Source organism: Exophiala dermatitidis, assembly GCF_000230625.1.
Source record: "Exophiala dermatitidis NIH/UT8656 unplaced genomic scaffold supercont1.2, whole genome shotgun sequence".
Lineage (NCBI taxonomy): Eukaryota > Fungi > Ascomycota > Eurotiomycetes > Chaetothyriales > Herpotrichiellaceae > Exophiala > Exophiala dermatitidis.
In genome coordinates, this window is record NW_008751647.1 from 2,231,953 (window position 1) to 2,252,605 (window position 20,653).

The 20,653-nt window shown below is 52.6% G+C and overlaps 8 protein-coding genes across 9 annotated transcripts; 4 read left to right on the forward strand and 4 right to left on the reverse strand.

The window, feature by feature from the left end:
* Nucleotides 1-247: 247 nt before the first annotated feature.
* Nucleotides 248-3,138, forward strand: HMPREF1120_02300 (uncharacterized protein; the record flags this gene model as incomplete). Its single annotated transcript, XM_009156337.1, has 2 exons — nucleotides 248-640; nucleotides 691-3,138. 2 exons carry the CDS (start codon nucleotides 248-250, stop codon nucleotides 3,136-3,138), a joined length of 2,841 nt encoding a protein of 946 aa, XP_009154585.1.
* A 725-nt stretch (nucleotides 3,139-3,863) lies between these two features.
* On the forward strand, nucleotides 3,864-5,018 carry HMPREF1120_02301 (hydroxylacyl-CoA dehydrogenase; the record flags this gene model as incomplete). The annotated part of the gene is made up of 1 exon (XM_009156338.1): nucleotides 3,864-5,018. The coding sequence occupies one exon, from the start codon at nucleotides 3,864-3,866 to the stop codon at nucleotides 5,016-5,018; it is 1,155 nt and encodes a 384-aa protein (XP_009154586.1).
* Nucleotides 5,019-5,886: 868 nt separating this feature from the next.
* On the forward strand, nucleotides 5,887-7,251 carry HMPREF1120_02302 (alcohol dehydrogenase; the record flags this gene model as incomplete). Its single annotated transcript, XM_009156339.1, has 1 exon — nucleotides 5,887-7,251. One exon carries the CDS (start codon nucleotides 5,887-5,889, stop codon nucleotides 7,249-7,251), a length of 1,365 nt encoding a protein of 454 aa, XP_009154587.1.
* Nucleotides 7,252-7,507: 256 nt separating this feature from the next.
* Nucleotides 7,508-10,165, reverse strand: HMPREF1120_02303 (uncharacterized protein). The gene has a single exon (XM_009156340.1). It carries the CDS (start codon nucleotides 9,658-9,660, stop codon nucleotides 8,080-8,082), a length of 1,581 nt encoding a protein of 526 aa, XP_009154588.1. The 5' UTR covers nucleotides 9,661-10,165; the 3' UTR covers nucleotides 7,508-8,079.
* A 285-nt stretch (nucleotides 10,166-10,450) lies between these two features.
* HMPREF1120_02304 (uncharacterized protein) lies at nucleotides 10,451-12,909 on the reverse strand. The gene is made up of 3 exons (XM_009156341.1): nucleotides 11,892-12,909; nucleotides 11,621-11,837; nucleotides 10,451-11,560 (listed from the first exon to the last, which is right to left on the reverse strand). Exons 1-3 carry the CDS (start codon nucleotides 12,278-12,280, stop codon nucleotides 11,111-11,113), a joined length of 1,056 nt encoding a protein of 351 aa, XP_009154589.1. The 5' UTR covers nucleotides 12,281-12,909; the 3' UTR covers nucleotides 10,451-11,110.
* A 1,005-nt stretch (nucleotides 12,910-13,914) lies between these two features.
* HMPREF1120_02305 (cytochrome P450 oxidoreductase) lies at nucleotides 13,915-15,486 on the forward strand (the record flags this gene model as incomplete). The annotated part of the gene is made up of 1 exon (XM_009156342.1): nucleotides 13,915-15,486. One exon carries the CDS (start codon nucleotides 13,915-13,917, stop codon nucleotides 15,484-15,486), a length of 1,572 nt encoding a protein of 523 aa, XP_009154590.1.
* Nucleotides 15,487-15,507: 21 nt separating this feature from the next.
* HMPREF1120_02306 lies at nucleotides 15,508-17,660 on the reverse strand. 2 transcript variants are annotated; one of them, XM_009156344.1, is made up of 3 exons: nucleotides 17,284-17,660; nucleotides 16,642-17,240; nucleotides 15,508-16,592 (listed from the first exon to the last, which is right to left on the reverse strand). In XM_009156344.1, exons 2-3 carry the CDS (start codon nucleotides 16,832-16,834, stop codon nucleotides 15,646-15,648), a joined length of 1,140 nt encoding a protein of 379 aa, XP_009154592.1. In that variant the 5' UTR covers nucleotides 16,835-17,240; nucleotides 17,284-17,660; the 3' UTR covers nucleotides 15,508-15,645. The 2 variants fall into 2 exon arrangements, with proteins under 2 accessions (XP_009154592.1, XP_009154591.1); XM_009156343.1 differs by having other exon boundaries at nucleotides 16,642-17,660.
* A 158-nt stretch (nucleotides 17,661-17,818) lies between these two features.
* HMPREF1120_02307 (catalase) lies at nucleotides 17,819-19,980 on the reverse strand. The gene is made up of 2 exons (XM_009156345.1): nucleotides 19,644-19,980; nucleotides 17,819-19,590 (listed from the first exon to the last, which is right to left on the reverse strand). The coding sequence occupies exon 2, from the start codon at nucleotides 19,121-19,123 to the stop codon at nucleotides 18,146-18,148; it is 978 nt and encodes a 325-aa protein (XP_009154593.1). The 5' UTR covers nucleotides 19,124-19,590; nucleotides 19,644-19,980; the 3' UTR covers nucleotides 17,819-18,145.
* Nucleotides 19,981-20,653: the final 673 nt, after the last annotated feature.

Consider the following 20,653-nt stretch of genomic DNA (forward strand, 5'->3'; position numbering starts at 1 on the left):
CCTCCTCTTCGACGAGGCTCGTTCTCGATTCCTTCTCTTCTCTTCTCGTGGTCGAAGCATCGCGATAGAACATTGTCAGGAAGCAAGAACTAAACGTTTTGACGCACGGGTACTACTGGCACGTCCCCAACCGCGTGCCATCATAGCCCTGCGCACAGGCGTCTGAAGTCATTGCGGGCGGGTTGACATATTTGACCACGGCAGCTGCACCCACCAAAGCTGTCTTGCTACTGTCAACACATGAACCATGGGTCCATCTCTTAGAGGTCATACCTCTATGACCTCGATGGCTCGACCTCAAACCCGAGATACCAACCGTCCAACTACGAGAGAACAAGTCGACAACACAATCATCCCAAGTCGGACTTCATCTCTGCACTCACGAATTACCCAACCTCTACCGTCCAGTCTGGCGAAGACGAATAATAGACCGACCCCGAAGACCTTGACCCATGCCTACATGGTATGTGGTGTTGGGAGGGAACCGTCACAATGGGTGAAAGCGCCACCTCCACCGCATGGAAAAATCCAACATATGAAAGGCGCTGTCGGTCAATTCTGGCTTCCAGAGATTCTAGGCAGCAGTCCCAGGTTAGAGAGCGACAATGAGATTGCCAGAGCATTGCATAGTGCCATGAGGGTAGGTGTATGCGTGGAACTTTCACTTCCCACTTGCTGACCGTGCTACAGGCTTGCTTTCCTCACGATGTTGAGATCTGCACTGGCCGAAGCCAGCCACATTGTGTCCATCATGCATTTGTCCTCCAACAAGACTCCCAGCATACCCTGTACGGTATCGCTCTCCGAGTCTGGTCCCGAGCAGACGAGAAGCGTGCCGAGACTATTCGTGACCTTCGCCGCAAGACCGAGCCCGACTACAGGGATATTGCCGACGAAACATACTGGATTCCCTACTGCTTGAGTTTCCTTTCCCGATATCCTTTGTACAATCTTCTCGGCGATTACTTACGTGGGATGTGGATTCACTGGAACAAAGCCACGAACCTGTTCCATGCCGAAGAAGTGTCGAGAATCTTGAGTTTCCCGGCACCGAGACTCAACGACCTGGTTCGCATTGACATGAAAGATTATGCTCTCTGCTACCAATTTCCATCGTCCCCTACTGGTTTCCAGAACTTTGCCATGTGGCCTCTATTCACTTGTTTGAGCATTCCGAACATTGTCGGGTTGATCGAAGCCGCAGTCTCACCAACTAGGCGGATCATCCTCACGAGTCATCACCCGGCGATGCTCACCATGGCGGCAGAGACCATCAGGTTCTGCGTCCGTGTCTACGAATGGAGTGGTCTGTACGTCCCCGTCGTTCATGCCCGCAATGCCAGTGAGATGGTTCAAGAGCCCGGCCCCTATATTCTCGGCATAACTACCGAATGTCGGTCCTTGTTCCAGCCACCGAAGGACGCCCTGTTGGTGGACTTGGATCGAAACCTTGTCATCACTGATCACCCTCCCAACATCTTGACGGCCGGTCAACGTACAAAGATGATCAACCGTCTCGCCCAAGCATTGAACAGTGATGTGGAGATTACCGGTGTACCGCAGCACCTGAAATCGGCCTATGGTGGTGGCAAGCTCATCCCTGCCGGTCAGATCATTGTGCTGCGGGGTGAGGTTGAAAGTGTACAAGATCCTTCATGGTGGAACCAAGATGCCGTCATGGCCGTCATGGATCATGTCTGCGAGAAACTTGGCCGTAACACTGGCGTTAAGGCGTGGTTCGGTGGATCGATGAAGAAGCCGCTGATGACCAAGATCTCCATGAGACACATGAATGAGATTGTCCGCGAACGGAATCAGTACTCCCGTGATGCTTTGGAGGCGTGGCAAGACTTCATCAACCTCAAGGGCCGTATGGACACTGAACTTGCCAAGGTTACCAAGCGTAATAACTATCTCGAACAAGAAGTGGAGACTTGGAAGTTGCAATTCCAGAAATTCCAGGCCTTTGTGGAATCGCTCAACAAGGAACTGGCCGAGCTTCGGGTCAAGATCGAATCTCACAAACGGGAGAACCGCCGCCTCACCGGGCTTATTGACCAACAGAAGGACGACGCTGCTCGGCTGGCCCTGCGGTTGGCAGGAACCGAGAGACAGCGAGACAATGCCCTCGAAGCTCTTGCTCTACAGCAGGGGATTGCCGAAGACCTCGAGAAAGAAAGGTCCCGCAACCGGAAGGAAATTGCGGCTTTGCAACATACCAACCAGACTCTGCAGAGGCAACGGGACGAAGCCCAGCGTGTGGTTCTTCATCTGCGTTCACTCATCACAGGCCAGACTCATCATATGGAGCATATCGTCCGTTCTATTGGCTCTGCTTCAGAGCTTGCTGATTATATCCATGAAGGCTACGACGATGCCGAGACCGAAGATGGAGAGCAAGATGAATCTGTGCAGGATGCGGACCGTCTTGGAAACGTCACCAGCCGGGCCAGCAAGCGAGTCTCCCGAGCCGGATCCATCGATGGGCAGGACGTCACGCCAGCCATGGAGAATAAATTACTGGCCAGCAGCAAGAGAGTTAGCAAACGGTATTCTAACCTCAGCATGTCCGATGTGGCTGATCGACATCTCCGCGACAAGACCGATGCCATCGCCGACATCATCCGCAACATCAGTGAACAATGTGCCGCTGCTGTTGAAGGCCTTCAGTTGGCTAACGAGGCCGCTGGAGTCGACGACGAGGATGATGAGGACCAGATTGATGGCGAGGAACACAGTGAAGTGTCTCCTTCAACCATGCATGCCCAGACCGAGAGTGAAAATCTTTCGCCTGCGGACCATCTCAACACCGATTCCCGTACCGATACGGGCCACTTGACCCCACAAAGTGAGCGAAGCTCAATTCCGCCCACCCCTGATTTGGTCCACCAGCGGTCGAGCACTGCGCTCAGTATGGCCAGTTCAGTACCAACCAACTACACGGCTCGTGAATCATTGACCCAGAATCCGAGAGCCGATCGCACCAAGATCGTCGAAGTCGAAGATGAGGATGCTGAGCAGGCTCACGCATCAGCCGGGACCATTGGCAGTGCCAACGTCAAGGGCGAGCCGGTCGAAGAGACCCTCAAAGCGGTGCCAGGGCGAGGTCCGGTTCTCAGCCGGGTGGTAGAAGCATAAGCAGGGACAGGGACACTGCCTTGCCCATGACCTTTTTTTTTCTCCTCAGAATGTCTCAATATGTAGCCACTGATGTTCAACTTGTAAGGAGCTTTTGGCGTCACCTTGGGCGAGCTGGTGGTTGGCTACACACTGCAGTTTGACTTGGGACATTTTGTGCCGATTTGCTGCTTGTTGTTTGGAGCCGGTGTTGTTGGTTTTTATCATGTTCGCTGTTGTAATTTTGATACTAGGGCCACCACTTTTTGTTTTGCTTTGACTGTAAGTCTGTCGAACTCGACTGTAACAGACAATCTGGCATGTCTCAATAACAGATACGAACTTGATCAAAATTTATTTTGTCCAGAGGTGAGGCTTCAAAAGCTTACCCACGCTCAGAGAGATCAACGGGCCGAGGTTCCCGAAGTTGTAGTACCTGGTATAACTGATAATGTCTTTGAGCTCTCCACAGCAAACTGAGAACCATTTTAACTATCATGTCTTCCAAATTGGATCCCTTATTCGGTTGACGGTTCTATTCACGAAGGGGGGTAGAAGACCCGGGCGCACCGACATTAACAGCCGTTTAACGCGTGAGAGCTGTCCATGGTTTCCGACTCGCACTGCCACTGCATGCTAAACCAGTTTTTTGATCTCGTAACAGCTTGAACAGCCAGGACTGATACTACATACACTGTCTTGGAGCACCTCGGTAGCTTACACTGTCAGTACCTTGATATACTATAATGTCAGGCGAAGAAAAGGCAAAGACAAGCGATGCGCCGCTTCCTGCATCAGCATCAGCTCCAGTACGGGCAGCACAGTCAACCGCGGCATCACGTCCCCACGCCAACGAACACATCGCCTTAATCGGACTCGGCGCAATAGGAGTATCATTCCTCGCGCTTCACCTAACATACAGCTCGGCAACGGTATCAGTCTACGACCCACGGCCAGACTTGGAAGACCACATCCGAACCGTGCTACCACTATACCTGCACGATGATCACTTTGCCGAGACTGAGGATGATGCCGAGGGTGATATCGATATCGATATCGTCTCGAGACTTTTGGATTCCCAACGACTGAAACTTGCCACCAGTCTTGAAGCTGCATGTCGCAATGCCACGATCGTGCAGGAACAAGGACCCGAGAATTTATCGTTTAAACAGAAGACGTGGGCGGAAGTGGTGCGTTATGTGTCGTCGTCTTGTCATTTGTGGTCGTCGACGAGTGGGATTCCGGCGAGTAAACAGCTCGAACGGCTCGAGTATAGCGAGAGCAGCAATACGACAGATGAGAGCATTGAGTTTGAGAGGACCGCTGCTGGCGCCCGCCAACGATTACTCGTCGTTCACCCCTTCAATCCACCCCATATCATGCCGCTACTCGAACTGGTTCCCTCACCATCTACAAGCCCAGAAGAGGTCACGTTTGCAAAGTCATACTTTACCGCTCTCAACTCCGGCCACAGACCGATCACAATCCACAGGGAGAGTGCGGGCTTTGTGGCCAATCGGTTGAGTTTTATTTTGTTTCGCGAGGCTTGTCATCTGGTCAATCAGGGCGTGGCGTCGCCTGAGGAAATTGATGAGATTGTCCGTGCTAGTCTGGGACCACGATGGGCCGTCGCAGGGCCATTCAAAATGTATAATTTTGGCGGTGGCAACAGGGGCATGAAAGGGTTCTTGGAGAATATTGGTGAGTCGATTGGGGAGGTGTGGAATGATGCAGGGTTGTTGACTATGGATGGACATGACTCGGAGGAGTGGAAGGAAAAGGTTGTGCAGGAGACGAACAGGGCGTATGGGTTGCCCAAAGCACAGGATGTTAGGGAGAGAGATCGTGGGTTGAAGGCTGTCGTGGGTATTCAGGAGGAGTTGCAGAGAGATACTACATAAGTACAGTGCAACGGCGGACTGAGGGTTTTCAGACGGGAGATGGCAGTCACAGGAGTTGCCTATTGAATGGGTGCCTTCTGGACGGATGACGCTCGATCTGTCTCTCTTGTCTGTCCTTGGGCGCTCACTCGCTGTCTCGTTCATTCTACTCAGGCTGGCGGCGATGAAAGAACACAGAGCCGGGTACTTTGATGACCGGTTCTGAGGTACCTACCGGCCTACCTACCTAGGTACATACCAAGGTATTGGTTATCTTGAAGTACCGGACAGCAGATGCTCTCCTACTACCTACCCAGGCACTATCAGCAAGCAGTACGTTCGGCAGTTGCAGTTGCAGACACAACAACAGTACCTGAACACTGCACACCACGCACTGAAATATCCCCAAATCCTCTCTAAACAATCGCCCTGCAAGCACTGCAGTTGTGGCGCTCAACTGCCGGCGTTGAATGGCACCGAATTACTGTGATATTGCCTCCGGGTGGAGGGTCTGCACCAATCAAGCGGCCGCCGTTAGACCCGCCGTCGGAGATAAACTCCGGGCTTCCAAACCCACGAATGACAGCGGCCGCAACCGCGAATCTTGTCCATTTTGTCTGGATCATCGACATCATCGCAACGTGATGTCATGATGAAAGCAGAAGAACCGATGAAACATCTGTTCATGTGAAGGTAGAGTACTACGTCGCTACAACCTCATCGCCTCGCCATCACACCGCACGGGAAATAAAAGAACCCTTCAACCCACAAAACAACATCCCTGGATCCTTGCCTACATACTGACTGTTCTCTACCTCCACAACAACTCGACAACTCGTACCTCATAGTCCACAAGCCAACCTCAACAGAAAAGGAGTTCACTTTCACAATGGCTCTATCCCAAGCAGCCGCACAGGTCGAAAAGATCATCGGCCATGGCGGCGAGGCCACCACAGAACAAAACCTCTCAAACCCCGCCAACGACCCATCAAAATACGCAGACCCATCCGGTGAGAAGATGAAGGCCCTAGTATGGAACGGCAAAAACTCCGTCAAAGTGATTGAAACGTTCAAACCAGCCAAAATCGAATCCACCGACGTGATTGTCAAAGTCACCGGCTCAACCGTCTGCGGGTCCGATTTGCACTTATACCACGGATCCATCGTCGAACTTCAAAAGGGCGACATTCTAGGCCACGAATTCTGCGGCGTCGTCGAGAGCGTGGGCCCCGAAATCAAAAAAATCAAGCCCGGCGACCGGGTCGTCTGCAGTTTCCAAATCGCCTGCGGCAGCTGCATGTACTGCCAACGCAAGCTGAGCAGCCAATGCGAAAAGACAAACGACAACACGATCGAAAACATCATGTACGGCGGCCGCACGGCCGGAATGTTGGGCTACTCCCATTTCACGGGCGGCTTTGCCGGCGGCCAAGCCGAGTACGTGCGTGTGGCATACGGCGACGTCAATCTGTTGAAATTGCCAGACGATGTCCCCGATGAAAAGGGCCTGTATCTGTCCGATGTGCTGGCCACGTCGTGGAATGCTGTTGTGGACACGGGCGTCAAGGAAGGAGACGTCGTCGCCATCTGGGGCGCGGGACCGATCGGGCAAATGTGTGCCGATTTCGCCTTTCTCAACGGCGCCAAAAGAGTCATCTTGATCGATGGCGGTGCGGGTGCCTGGCGTTTGGATTTCGTGAAATCGAAACTCCCGAAAGTTGAGACCATTGATTTCACAAATCTCCCCAAAGGTGAGAGTATCACTTCTGTCCTGAAGAAGATGGAACATGGTGGTCCAGATGTCGCGATTGAATGTGTCGCTGGTGAATATGCGAAGGGGTGGGCGCATTATTTTGAGATTTTGTTGGGGGCTGAGACGGATACTTCGGAAATCGTCAATGAGATGATCACCTCGGTCAAGAATTTCGGTCGATGTGGTATTACGGGTGTTTATGCGGGGTTTACGAACCATTTCAATATTGGGTCGCTGATGGAGCGTGGCATTCGTCTCATTGGTAATGGACAGGCTCCTGTCCATTTGTATTGGGAGGATCTGTTGAAGAAGATTCAGGATGGGAGTATCGATCCCCTGCGCATGGTCAGTCATCGTGTCTTGCTGGAGGAGCTGGAAGAGGTTTACAAGCGCTACGATGCCCGTGAGAAGGGCATGCAGAAGGTCTTTGTTCAGACGAAATTCTCTGGGCCGCCGTGTCCTGGTGCTCCGGCGTTGACCAAGTATGGGACCGCTGAGTAGGAGCAAAGCTCAGGTTCGGGCTCTCCTGACCTCAAAGTGATGGAATGGTGTGGACTCGGAGGAGACGATGTGAAATGAGATGTGCGGAATAACTTGAACGAGGGGCGAACAGTTCCAAGTTGGTGGATAGGTTAAAAAATGACCCCGGAATACCATGTGTAATGATTAAGTCTTCTTTCCTTATTGCCTCGCCAAGTCCGTCCCTGACAATCGACACTTGTCCTACTACTATTATGTCCGCGTAAGAACGAGTGGGGGACTTGTGTATGAAACATCCATCTACATTAGGGACCTATCCAGTCCATCAACCCACCGGTAGAAATTGATAGCCAGCACTTCAATGTTCGGCGAGAGGAAGTTGTGGGCGAGAGACCAACCTTGGCACCTGCTTGCTGCTCGTGGCATGTAGTAGCACGGCACGATACTAGTATGGCATAGAACACATTCAATCATGGACTCCAAGTTATCTCAATCTGCGATCTGCAACGCCTGTCCAAATAACTGATTCGAACAGGACGACTGTCAAGATTTTGATTTTATCCTTGCCAGGTCAGGTCCCCAAAGACCAAAAGCCAGATGATGTAGATATCCAAATCATAATCAGCACATTACCAGTATGGCATTAGATCTGACCTCAATCCAGATCCAGAAGATGTCTCGCTCTCACACATATCCCATCTCCCGACACTGCAACGCTTGTCTAAATCCTTCTTCTGTAATTGGTACCCCAACAAATATTCTTTCTCTTCCCTCAGATCACAAACATATACCCTTCCAGGAGCCCTTCCACTCCCCTCCCTAGACCGACAGGTCTGTGGCTGCATCACATCACAACCAATTCTGGCCTCTCGTTCTCCTGGCCTCCTTCTCACCCTTATACAAACCCTTCTTACTAGTCGGAATCCCCATGCCCACCAGACTAGCCATCATCATGATACCAGCCTCGACGGGATCAATAATATTGACCGTCCGACGGCCATCTTCGTCACGAACAGCATCCTTAGCAGCGCGCATCATGTCGGCCATTCCAGCCGAACCGAGCAGAATCGTATCTGCACCTTTACCCACCAGCGAGCGCGACGCATGCGCAATGCGCTCAGCCACTTCCTCCCTCGGCCGGGACTCCAGGAGTTCCAAAACACCCAAATGCGTGGATTCGCTACCGACATAGAAATGCGACAGACCATACGACGCCACTTGGTCGTCGTTCATGATTTTGGAACGCTGCGCCGTGGCAACGATGCCGAATCGCCCACCTAACATGCGCGCCACGTACAGGCTGGCCTCCATGATTCCAATCACGGGGACGTCGTAGGATTCGCGCAGCGCATCGATCAATGGATGTTTGGAGAAACAGGCCACGATCATGCCGTCGTAGTTCTGGACTGTTTCGCCATTCGATGCGGCGTGTTTGGCTAGGTCACGTAGTACGGCTTCGGTCGACATGATGGCGTCGGTGGTCGATTCGATGGCCGTCGGCGCCGGGTATGGTGCCGTGTACCCCGTCACTTCGATGCCTGTGGGGATAATGGGCCGGATGGAAGTGAGACATGACTCGGTCAGTGATCGTGTTGAACACGGGTTGATTAGGAGGAGTTGATATGGTCGTTGGCGCGATAGTGCTGTCACGGGCGTGGAGAAGGGGGATCTGGTATTAGTGCTGGGTCCAGGGCGAGAGCTCGGGCCAGCAGCAGCAGCCCCGTTCGACACTACTGGACATCCCAGTCCACCTTGCATCATGGCCATCGGGTTGTTGCTTTGCGCGGAGCGAGATACTGGTCGAGACGACTTGGCGGCTTGGTTGCTGGGACTTCCGCTGTGTTGGGCGAACAAGGGCTGAGGCTGGATGGGTTGTGTTTGTGTTTGAGGCGGCGAGTTGGGCATCGGTGGCTGCAGCGCTACCGGATAGCTTTGGCCGATGGTGCTGCTTCGTGAGCGTGACCGCGATCCTGATTGAGATTGAGATTGTGATTGTGGTTGCACTTGCGAGCTGCTGCCTTCTACGTATGGGTTTCCTGAAGATGACCCGGGTTCATTGGTGGGCGATTGAGGAGGATAGTTTTGGCTGGGAAAGCGGCCACTGTAGTTGTTGGCCATGTTCATGTTCATGTTCATCGTGGCGTCCGGAGGCGACCTTTGGCGCTGTAAGGGCGGTGATTGATATGAAGACATACTGGATTCTCGACTCGGCTCACCACTGAGCAGAGGGTGATCCGGCTGAGGGGGAGAGGGGATGGGAGATGAAGAACGAGATGAGGCGCCGCCGGGACGCAAGGAGAGTGGGTGGTCTAGTTGAAATTCAGATTGAGATCGAGGTTGGAATTGAGATTCAAGATGAGATTGAGTTTGTTCGATCGCTGGAGGTGATGGGTGTAGAGCTGGTGAAGGTGTTTGTGCAAAGTCGACCATGATTGTTGTAGTGTGAGGTAGTGCGGGAATCTTTTTTTGTCGGGTCGGTTTAGCGACGGTTCAGGTTGCAGGGATTATGGTGTTTGGATGTCCGTTTGGTGTGCCCTCAACCGTCGGGCTGGCTAGGGACTCCTGGGGGTTCCCTGGGTCGGCCGGTGTCAAATGCTTGTGGCCGAAGCCTGTTTATTCCTCCCCATCCACTGAGTGGAATGATTTTTTTACGATGGTGACGACACGATAGTGTTGTCGTACTGGTCCCAGTATATGAATAGCTTACAGAAGAGAAAAAAGAGGTTGGTAAGAGGACACAATGTTGGGTCCGATCTGGCCTGGTTCATGTTAGTATAGTCTCCTCTGTCAGACTGCGAAACTCATCCTGCGGTCCATGGTCGGCCGCTAGAGCAACTCGTGGGGACGGCTGATGGCCTGGAGGCTGAGGCGGCCAACACCAGCCAACAGCCAACCCTTGTGCTGCATTGCATTGCTCAGCCTGAGTGTGGTTGGGTTGGAAATGCTATTATTAGAGGTGGTAGTAAGAGGTGCCGGGGCTGCGGGCGGCTGGAGTCTGGTTTGGCACTGGCGGGCACTGACATTGGCACTGGCACCGCGTCCACAGGGGAATCTGGCACCTGGCAGTGATCGATGTCCCACCTAATCCCCGGGCCTGGGAGACAAGTTAGGCGGAACAATATGCCACTCCCTTGGCTCTGGTTCATACAGGACCTGCTACTACTGGGCCGAACAGGGGCCCAAGACACATACTGTACATACGTGTATGTCACAAAAGAGATACTGGTACCTATACGGGTTCAATATTTGCTCTCATATACCTAACGTGTGCAGACCATCATTAGTGAGTGTAGAGGATCACAGTTCCGAAGCAAGACTTCTGGACCATATTCATCGGAGCGACGACAGATGCAGACGCAAGCTCCACGCGTCTTGATACTGTATCTTCTGGCTTCGGGATCCACGGCGGATCTTTATTCAGATCGCTCCATCCGAGTTCTCCAGCCCTTGAGTTTATTTCCTGTGCCTCTGTACTCTCTGCTCTGCTCTTTCGGGTCGTTGTACGTTTGCGTGAAAGTCTGCCCGCCTCTTTCCGCTCACCACCTGCTTGGCTCCGATCACACACTTGTTTCGAGCCGTTTCGTTCAACTGTTGCCCAACCACACAATCCGGCGGCTACTCGCTGCAGACATAAACGAAGGCTCTGTACCCGACAGGGAGGAGCGTATTTCCTTGGTCGAACCACGACAGTATATTCCCACCCCGGCGACAAGGCTGAGGTAAGCAGTCCTATAGTCAGTCCAGTTAGGCCGACAACTTCTTGTCCTCCGACTGGACTGACTGACTGACTGTGAAGAAGTCTGCTCGTCAAAATGTTTGCGCGATGCGTCTTGAGCTGGCTCTCTGTCACTCGCACCCCCCCAACGCTCAACCCGTCACATCAAACTTGAGTACTACCACTTAGGTCGCTGTGCCCCTTATCGCTGTTCGAGATATGGCTGTAATTCTCCGGAAGCTCTGCTATTACTCGAGCTGAGCCCAATTCGTGAACTTGTTGATCGCCGGGTAGCTCCGCTACGTTGGAGGACGCTCTCTTGTGCTGCACTTGCAACATGTCAGGCGCATTGTCAGGTCTCTCCGAGTAGTATGGTGGAACCTGGTCATGCGGCAGTGTCTCAATTTGTCCGTTATTGAGAGCCTTTCTCCGTCGCCAATAAAGGAGTGCTGCACCAACCCCTAGGAAAACCGCTCCAAGCACTGAGGCAATAACCAATCCTGCTATAGCGCCGCCGGAAAGGGCTGGATGTGGAGATGGAATTGGCGATGGAGACTCGGAAACGGAGGATGTTGCTACCGGGGTACTGGTAGCGATGTGTGATGAAGAAGAAGTCTGAATATAATGTGAGCTTCAATCACCGCTCGATATCCCACGCTCATGATGACACCTTACCTGTGTCGCTAGGATTTCCTGATATCCATCGATGGGATGGGCATAGACTTGGGCATTCGTCACAGAAGCGACCCAGGTAAATGTTGCTGTAACGGAAGCTGTATCGTAGCCGGTCACAGTTAACGTCTGGCCGGAACTAAGGTCGCTGTAACATGTGCCGCCGTACGCTGATCGAGTGTTATCAACAAGGACATCAGGGTTGTGCAGTTGATAGGACCTATCGACAAGCAAGTTAGCATACACCTAGGGCGAGAAATGTAAATGTACGTACGAAGGACAACAAGCAATGTAGCTTGAGCTCCAGCTTTCCACCGCCTCCCAGCCTTGCGGACAGATCAGCGGGCTGACTACCGGTACGATCGAAGACGTTCCTCTGCTGCTGTAGTATTCTATCCATTCACTTGGGTAGCATGCCGAAGCCGTCGTAGCCGGGACAGGTACAGGTTCAGCGAACCATATTTGATAGCCTGGGGACGACAGCATGGTAAGGTATGGCGACTGGCACGTCGGAGCGGGAGTGAAAGTCGTTGTTACAGGTATGACGTTCGGAATGGTGTAGAACACGGTTGGTGTTGAAGTCACCGTGGTGATGAAGTAGCTTGGTGTTGAAGTCTCCTCGGTGGTGATGAAGTACACACCGCTTGGTGTTGAAGTCGCCATGGGACTTGAAGTGCAGGCTTAGCAATGACTGTGGGAATAGAGCACTCTGTTAGGGAGGACAGCGGTAGACAATGAGTGAGGCTCCGTGGTGTCCAATATAGGTACAGTACCTATATATTGTACGAGACTTGAAGAGTTTGAGGAGTTCAACCCAGCATGCCTCCCTGGTCGAGGGGCATGCGAGTAATATTGCCTGCCCATCCTCGCAGAATTTGTTGTCTTCATTTCGCCTCAGTAGTAATTAGCTGCATCTGGCCCTTGGACAGCATCTGTAGGAGTGTCCTGAGTGTTGTTGAGTTGGAAATACTGCCGGGTATTTTTATTGGTGCGAAAAGATGCCATGGCTGCCGGCGCCTAAAGCCTGGTCTGGCACTGACTAGGACCGCCAGTGCCAGTGTGATATTCAAGTTGGTACTGTATAGTACATGATATCTGTAACGGGTTTTGGCACCGGCAGTATTCAATGTCGCACCTCGTCGCCCGGTCCTGGGGCCAAGTTTTAGGCGGTGCAATAATGGCGCTCCCTTTGGCTCTGGGGTAGACCGAGGGGAGAGGGAGGACTCAGGGCTGCTAGTGTGGCATAGGGAGCAGACCTGTACATTGTATAGCCCCTTAGGCCCCCGGCTAAGGACTCGTCTCCCCTAACGGCCCTAACGGTGTTCCCACTACTGCACGTTCCAGCCCCTGTCACTGCCACTGAAGATTCCCGAGGTTCCTCCAGCCACAACGCCTCAGCCAGCCTGGGCAGGACTGCAACGCACAGTACCCTACTAGTATTAGGCACGCAGCCCTACGCTGTAGAGGATGCAGTGGCGTTCTTCGGCCTGAAAGCTTTAGCTACCTAGGTACATGTACATAGTACAACGTACAATGCCCCTCCACCAACAACTTGAAATATGACACTGCTCATCTCATCCGCTCCTCTTACACGACAGGTTGGACGATTCGGCCAGCACACACTGCATCGCGTATGTGTCGCTTTTCATTCGGGGGTGCTGACATCCATGTCAAACAGAGGTCTGTTCCATGGCTGACTTTGCCCGCTCAAGCTTCAAGTTCGCACTACAGATGCCGCCCCTTGCCCCGACGGACCATACAGTACATTCCTATACTTTTTTTGACCAATTATCAAGTCGCGACGATCAATTAGCTAGCAATTCCCGGTCTTTCTAGGACGGCTTTTTCAACCATGGCGAATGCAGCAGTCGGCGTGACTGCTGAACATGAGCCCATGCCGGTCAAATTGGTGGAAACAGACCATAGTTCAGGCTGACATGTCCTCTACGGCGAACAGCGACGACTGGGCCATGGCTGTCGAATAAGAAGCAAAAGAATCCGGGGGCGCTGTTGTCCGCCAAACCTGAAGTGCACCACTGGCAGGAGATGGACATCCACGACGACCACTCACAACTGAGTCATTCGCGTTTACACAACTTCACAGTTGTATAGCACTGCCCGTTGACTCAGTGCGATAAGACTAGAGATCTGCTGTACGCCATGCATAACTCGACGGCAACTTGAACTGATAAGACTATGGACTGCGAGGACAAAGCTACAGTGCCTCGATCCCTACAAGTCTATGCCATCCTCCCGTTTTTCTCTCTGTTTGTTCTTCTCATCATCCCTCGCCCACCATGGCCATCTCCACCGTCCTGCTCGCACCCCTGCTCACCCATTCCATTCTCTCACTGATACTCCTGCCCGTCATCTTTCTCGCGTCCCGGACGTTATACCGTATCTCTCGTTTCCACCCACTCGCCCACATTCCCGGTCCCCTTCTTCCCCGCGTGTCATCCCTCTGGCTGACCTACCATGCGTGGATCGGCGATGAAGCATCCATAACAAAGTCACTCCACGACCAATACGGTCCTGTGATCAGGACAGGTCCGAACAGCGTCGACATCAGTGACGGCGCCGCATTAGGCCCAATCTACAATGAGAAAGGCGGTTTCGCAAAGACCGACTTCTATGCCAACTTCGACATTGACGGCCATAAATCCATCTTCTCCGAGACGGACCCGTTGCGACGTGCTCCCCGTGCAAAGGCCGTCGCAGCACTGTTTTCCACCACGAACCTACGTCAAGGCCAGGACATCATCTACAAATGCGTCGACCGGCTGGTAGACAGGCTATCCGAAGGCAAAGGAGCCAAAAAACGCGGCAAACCGCTGAACGTGCTGAACTTGACGCGGGGCTTGGCCGTCGACGCCGTGACATCCTATCTTCTGGGTAACCGGTACGGAGCCCTGGACGAGAGTGTGGTACAAGAAGAAAAGAGAGCCGTCAAGAAAGAAGTGTCAGGCACTCCCGATGGTCACGACGACCGAGAAATGAGCGCCAGCGGCATGGTCAACTGTTTTGTCGCGGTCGGGCGGTTCTGGTATCTCCCGACCTGGGCGTTCAAGCTCGTCGAATCATTCGACCTCTGGTGGAATGCCGAGGCCGAAGTATCACAAAGCTTAAGCCTTGTAGACGAATACGTCGCCAGTGTGGTACGCGATGCCGAAGCCGCCATCCTTGCCTCCAAGTCCCAAGAAAAGCAGCAGTCTTCTATCATTCACCCATTGACTTCGTACCCGGCACGACTCTTGCAGGCCGGATTCACGCCCTCGGAAGTTCGTGCGCAGTGCAAGGATCTCGTCTTTGCCGGCACCGACAGCACCGGCATGAACTTGGCGACCATCTTGTTCCAACTCGCCCGAAACCCAGAATACTACAAGAAGCTGCGCGAAGAGATTCTGGCCGCCGGCCCGTCCTTCGACGATCTACAGTCCCTACCGTATCTTCGCGGTGTTGTCAAAGAAGGTCTTCGACTGTCCATGGCCAATCCGTCCCGTCTTCCGCGAGTGGTTCCCAAGACCGGATGGACATTCAAAGATACTTACTTCCCTCCCGGAACTGTCGTCGGCTGCACGCCATATGTTCTGCACCTGAATGCAGATGTGTTTGAAGAACCTTACGAGTTCAAGCCCGAGAGATGGCTGCAGCCTTCGGACGAAATGACCCGCGATGCCATCCCTTTTGGTTTGGGCTCTCGTCAATGTATTGCCCGCAATTTGGCCAATGTCGAGCTGTTCTGTGCTGTTGAAAAGGTTGTTCGTGCCGATGTTCTCAGTGGGGCCAAAACGGTCAAGGACAAAGTCGAGATTATTGAATGGTTCAATAGTAAAGTTATTGGGGAGAGGATTGATCTGGTTTGGGAATGAAAATGAGTGAGACAAAAGATACTAGTTGCATGGTTGGTCATTTATGCATGTACTGTACATACAAACATATACATATACATATACCTATCTATTTCTGACCTTTGGAAATCCATTCTTCTGTTGTTTGTCTAATGTACATCGGTGATACAGTGCTGCAGCTCACCACATGACCAAGTCGGCACCAGTAACAAGGCCCAATACCAGGCTAGTGGCCACCAGACCTAGATTGCTCCATCTCAGCACCGACAGACTCGGAGCAGCCGATGTTCCAACAGAAATGGAACTGGAACTCGCAGCAGCAGTAGCAGCGCCTGAGGCATTGGAGCCCGGAGTTGAAGCCCCCGTCGCAGCACCAGAGGGAGACGTCGCGTCCGTCGTTGCGACTGTCGCCCCCGTCGCACTCGCAGATGAAGCTGAACCAGCATCACTGGTGGGAGTGGCAGTCGGACTCAGCGTCACAATAGTAAGACTCGGCGTGCCACCATCACCGGTACCTGATGATGCGCCCATTGACGATGCTGCCGAAGATGTCGAAACAATACTGAACGTGAGTTTCGCAGACGATGTCGAGACTGTAGACGCGGTAGTAGCAGTACCAACTCCTCCTTCTCCTCCTCCTCCCGTGGCGGTCGCCGACGCCGCCGATGACGATGATACAGCACCAGTAGTACCAGTACTATCTCCATTCTGAACCCGAAACCAATTCGCCGCCACCGGCTCCCCCAGCCCAGCAGCCTCCGCGAACCCAGCCATATCCCAACCGACCCTCACACTGTTTTTCGTTGCAAAAAAGTCTTGAAACGAGTTCGGAACCTGAAAATCTTGAGGTTGACTATATAGCAACAAAGTATATCTGTGTGGCCCGTCGCCTGCAGGCGGGCTGGGCGGGATATAGCTTGCGGCGGGAACGGAGGTGAAGTTGTCGGCGTCTTGGTCGGCGAAGAGGACTTCGGAGCCGCCGGATAGATTTGGTTGGAAAAAGTGAAGAAGTTGTTGACGACCGTTGGAGTTGTCGGTTGCGACGTCTTGGTCGACCATGAAGAGCATGAATGTTAGGGTGGCGGTGGAGCCTTTGGGGCCTTGGACGGTGGGGGGGTCGAGGAGATCTGATTGATATCAGTCAGTTTCGTTAAGAAGTCGACTTCGTCGACTTACCTTCTCGTTGTAATAGCGCTCCCGCTGGGTCGACGTCCAAGTTACTGGATTGGAAATCGACGCGGAGGTTCTGGGTCGCTTTGACTTGGATGGGGAAGCCGGGTGCAGATTGTGCTCGAACATGGAGGATTGTGGAACATGCGGACAGTAGAGCTGATATTAAGTGGATGGCCTTCATGTTGGAGGTCTTCATGACGATGACGATCAAGGTACCGTCAGCTGGATAGGGAACGACTGTTGGTTCCGTTTGGAAGGTCGGGTTGTGCGCCGTCGTCAGAGGCAGAATGAATGATCTGTTTGATATTGTACACGTTGCGTTGGCCGCGCAAAGAGTGAATGAATTACCACCAAAGAGAAAGGAATGGAAAGACAATATGCTTAGGTACTGAACCTATTGATTGCCTGTAGTAGAGTAAGGGACCTCAGGTACTTACGGGATGTGGCGGGCCCAGTCGAACATGACATCAAACTTCGATGTTAGATGCGCAACACCTACCTGTAGTAGTATAGCTAGGAGTATCAGAGCTTCAGCCTCGTCGGAAGAGGTTAGTTCCGAAGTAGCTGCACTGCCATGCCCTGCAGTGCCACTGAAAAGCTGGCTGAGCAGATCAGAGTTTGAACAAGGCCACGGTCGAGACCTACATGAGATCCGCGGGGATGGACAAGGCTAGAGCATGAGATGCCAGGGTAGATCTGCCACTACCTCCTCATATTTGGCGAGACGTGCCGAGTTTGATCATGCTACTGTGGCGGTCTCGGTTTCAGTAGGATCATCCGGCGGGATGGAACTTGATGGAGAGTGAATGAGTCCGACTCCTTTGCCGGTATGAACAAAAACATCAGCGGTTACTGATGGACGATCATCCACTGGCAGTCGAGTATCACCAAGATGAAACGATACAGGTACCTAGGTAGGAAGAAGGTGTGTTGCAGTCGATGATTGAGTCAGGAGGTTCAGACAGAGGCAAAGGTTTGGCTTGGCTTGGCTGCGACACTGGCTTGACAAGGCTGAGGCTTGCGAAACACGGAGTTGAGGCTGGAATCCCATCACCCCTCAGCCTTGTCGCCGCTGTAGGTGCCAAGCAGCCTTGGGCCCTATCTGCTGACTCAGCAGTTCGCGTCGCGTCTTTGTCATCAACTCCTGGATTCATCGATTGCGCCTACAGACTTTACAGTCTCAACGCTTCCATTGATCCTGACGTTAACACATGTGCCAGGCCTATGTCAGGTTTGTGATGTCTATCATGCTTATCAGGTGAAAGAGAACAACCATATCTATCACTAACATTGTAGTTTGTTTGAAGTGACACGACTGAAAATGCGACCACAAACTGGGCACCAGCACAATCTCTATGGACACCCTTACCCAGGTATTGGTAACCTCAACGACCATTGCCATACCTATAGTACATGCCTTCGAGGTCGGTTAAGGAAGGGAAGTCTACTCACGACCCATGAGACGGCACAAGAACAGGCGAAGCCACCCCTTCTTCTTCATTAATTCTCAATGATACCCTCCCGCTTCCCTCCTCTGCTTCCCCGAAATCAAATACACAGCGGCACGCATATCCAGCAACGGATCATCACTCGGTTCGACGCCTTTGATTCTTGGGACCGGATCAAAAATGATAGTCCTCTGCTTCTCATCATTATCCTCGACAACGCCATCAACTCTAATCGTACCGAGATTGACGACTCTGCGCTCTTCGGGCCACAACACCGTCGCATCATCCGTGGGATCTTCGGGTTCCGCGACCTGCGCAGTCAATGTGAAAGAAGCTCCGCCATCAATGACGCGAGTCTGAATTTCATTGTGCAGAAAAGCCGGGTCTTTGGCCGCGGCCTCGTCGGCGCTGAGATGGGACACCCCAGCGTCCGGGACGATGCGGTAGCGCACAAAAGTGGGTTTACCATCAGCCGCAACGAGCTTGATTGCATTCACGCCGAAGTACTTTTCGGTCGCGAAGCTGGCTGGCGTCGGTTTAGGGGCGTTGACGAACGTTGCGGCTGACGGTGTTTTGCTGAGATACTCTTCAATTGGTGACGGATTTTTAGGTGCATCTGGTTTTGAAGAGGCTCCAATCGCGTGCAGCAGGTCTAGAAACATCTCGCCTGTGCGTACGGGGAAATACGGCGTCGAATGCGCGATGATGTCGGTATGTCTGCGTCGGCCGGTTTGGGCGTCGTCGGACAACAAGAAACGAACGGCCATTCCGTGCGGATTGGCGTCGCTTGCGTTGTCGGGGATCTGTGGTAGACCGGTTGAATTGGAGAATCGCACAATCACACTGGTCGACGGTGCGGTAAAGTGCTCGGCTGAACTGAGCTCGCGAGCTATGGGTGTCGGTGTGAATGTCCCCTGGAGGAGAATGCCTCGTGCGTGAGCTGGTCGGAATTGCGGTGGTGTGCTGAATGCACCTCTCATTGTTTCGACTAGCTCGGAGGCCGTCTTGTTGGTCTGCTCGTTGGTCGAGAGAGGCATTGTATTGTGATACTTGAGCTGATGGTGGACTAGTTGGAGAAGTGGTAGACTGGGCTGCGATGACTCTGGGCGGAGGGTTTTGGGTGCTTTTGTCAATGGTAGATGGATGGATGGATTCAGCTCTGAAGGAGAGACAAGATGATACAAGTATGTTTATATACACATATGTCACTCGCCATCGTAGCTTAGCAGTGTACAGTATGGCGTCGAGGCAGTTCGTCCGCTTCTAAGTCAACAACTACCACCGCCCAAACCCATCTTACACCTTGGTGGAATCAAATCACTTCGCATGCTATTACCCCATATCTGCGCCCGCTGCCAGCCGTGCCAGCCGGTGTGCGCGTCGCTCATGTCCATTCCAGGGCGCGAGTGCAGCGCAATGCATGCTTAATCACAGCAAATCTCAAATACCCTGTTACTAATCGAGCGAGGCAAGATCCCTAACAAATCGCGGGACCCCAAAAATGCTACCAGGTAATCAGTCAGTTCATCATAACCAATGAAGATTGTTCCTCCTCACTCTCACTCGCTCAATCCCCCATGTCAAGAACCTTCCTCCTGCGATGAACAAATACGACCCTTCAGCATGAAGACTGCAGTGCTAAGTGAGTGGGCTTGGAAACCGACATCCAAGTATTGGCTCGTCTCGCAATGAGAAAGGCTAATTAAGCGAGAGAATCAGCCTCAAGTTACAGTACCCCCGTAGGTATTGGTCAATATCGACAAATCTCCAAGCCGACAATTGTAATCAATCTGCTAGCAACACATGCCAGAAGTTCAAACACCGAGCGAACACAACCCAACCAGACCGGACCGGACGAAATCCGAGCACTGACTAAGGTTCTTGCATGGACTTCCACCCATTACGAATACGAGAAAGCCCGGCACTGGCAGTACAGTGAGACGACTGCCCTATGACGCTGAAGACGTTTGAACTCTGATATGCTCGTATTCGAGTCTGAATGGTCTGAAATGTCGAAGAGGCTTGCGCTTGCTGACTACAGACTGAGGTGTTTTCCACCATCCCTTCCCTGGCTCGTTCTTGTTGGCATTCAGGACGTACTACTAGTACGGTTTGTGCAACAGAAACGACCACGGTGGCAGTGCGATCCCTCGAAAACGTTTAGCCGTGCCAAAATATGCTTATCTCCCTAGGTATGTGTATATATATTTACAATGGTACATATGATATCTCTGTCCTGATCTTGTTCACCAAAACAAGCATTGTCCGAGTGGTAACTGTCGGTACGCCGTAAGCATCAGCAGCATAGGCGTTTTCGTCTGATGCAGTAGTCTAGCATGGTCTGAGTTCATTCGTTGTAGTGGTATGAACCAAGCAACAGTTGGGCTGGCGTGAATCCCAATATTCGCGGCGTCCTCGAATTCAGTTGCTGGGTGATTGAAGGCAGCGTCAGGTCCCAGTCGAAGATCTGTCCGGAGGTTGACTGAAGTGCCTTTCGAAGCTGTCCCAAGATCAAGCGTACGGACGTCTCCGCCACCCACACACTGGCGGGGTTTGCGATTGGTAGC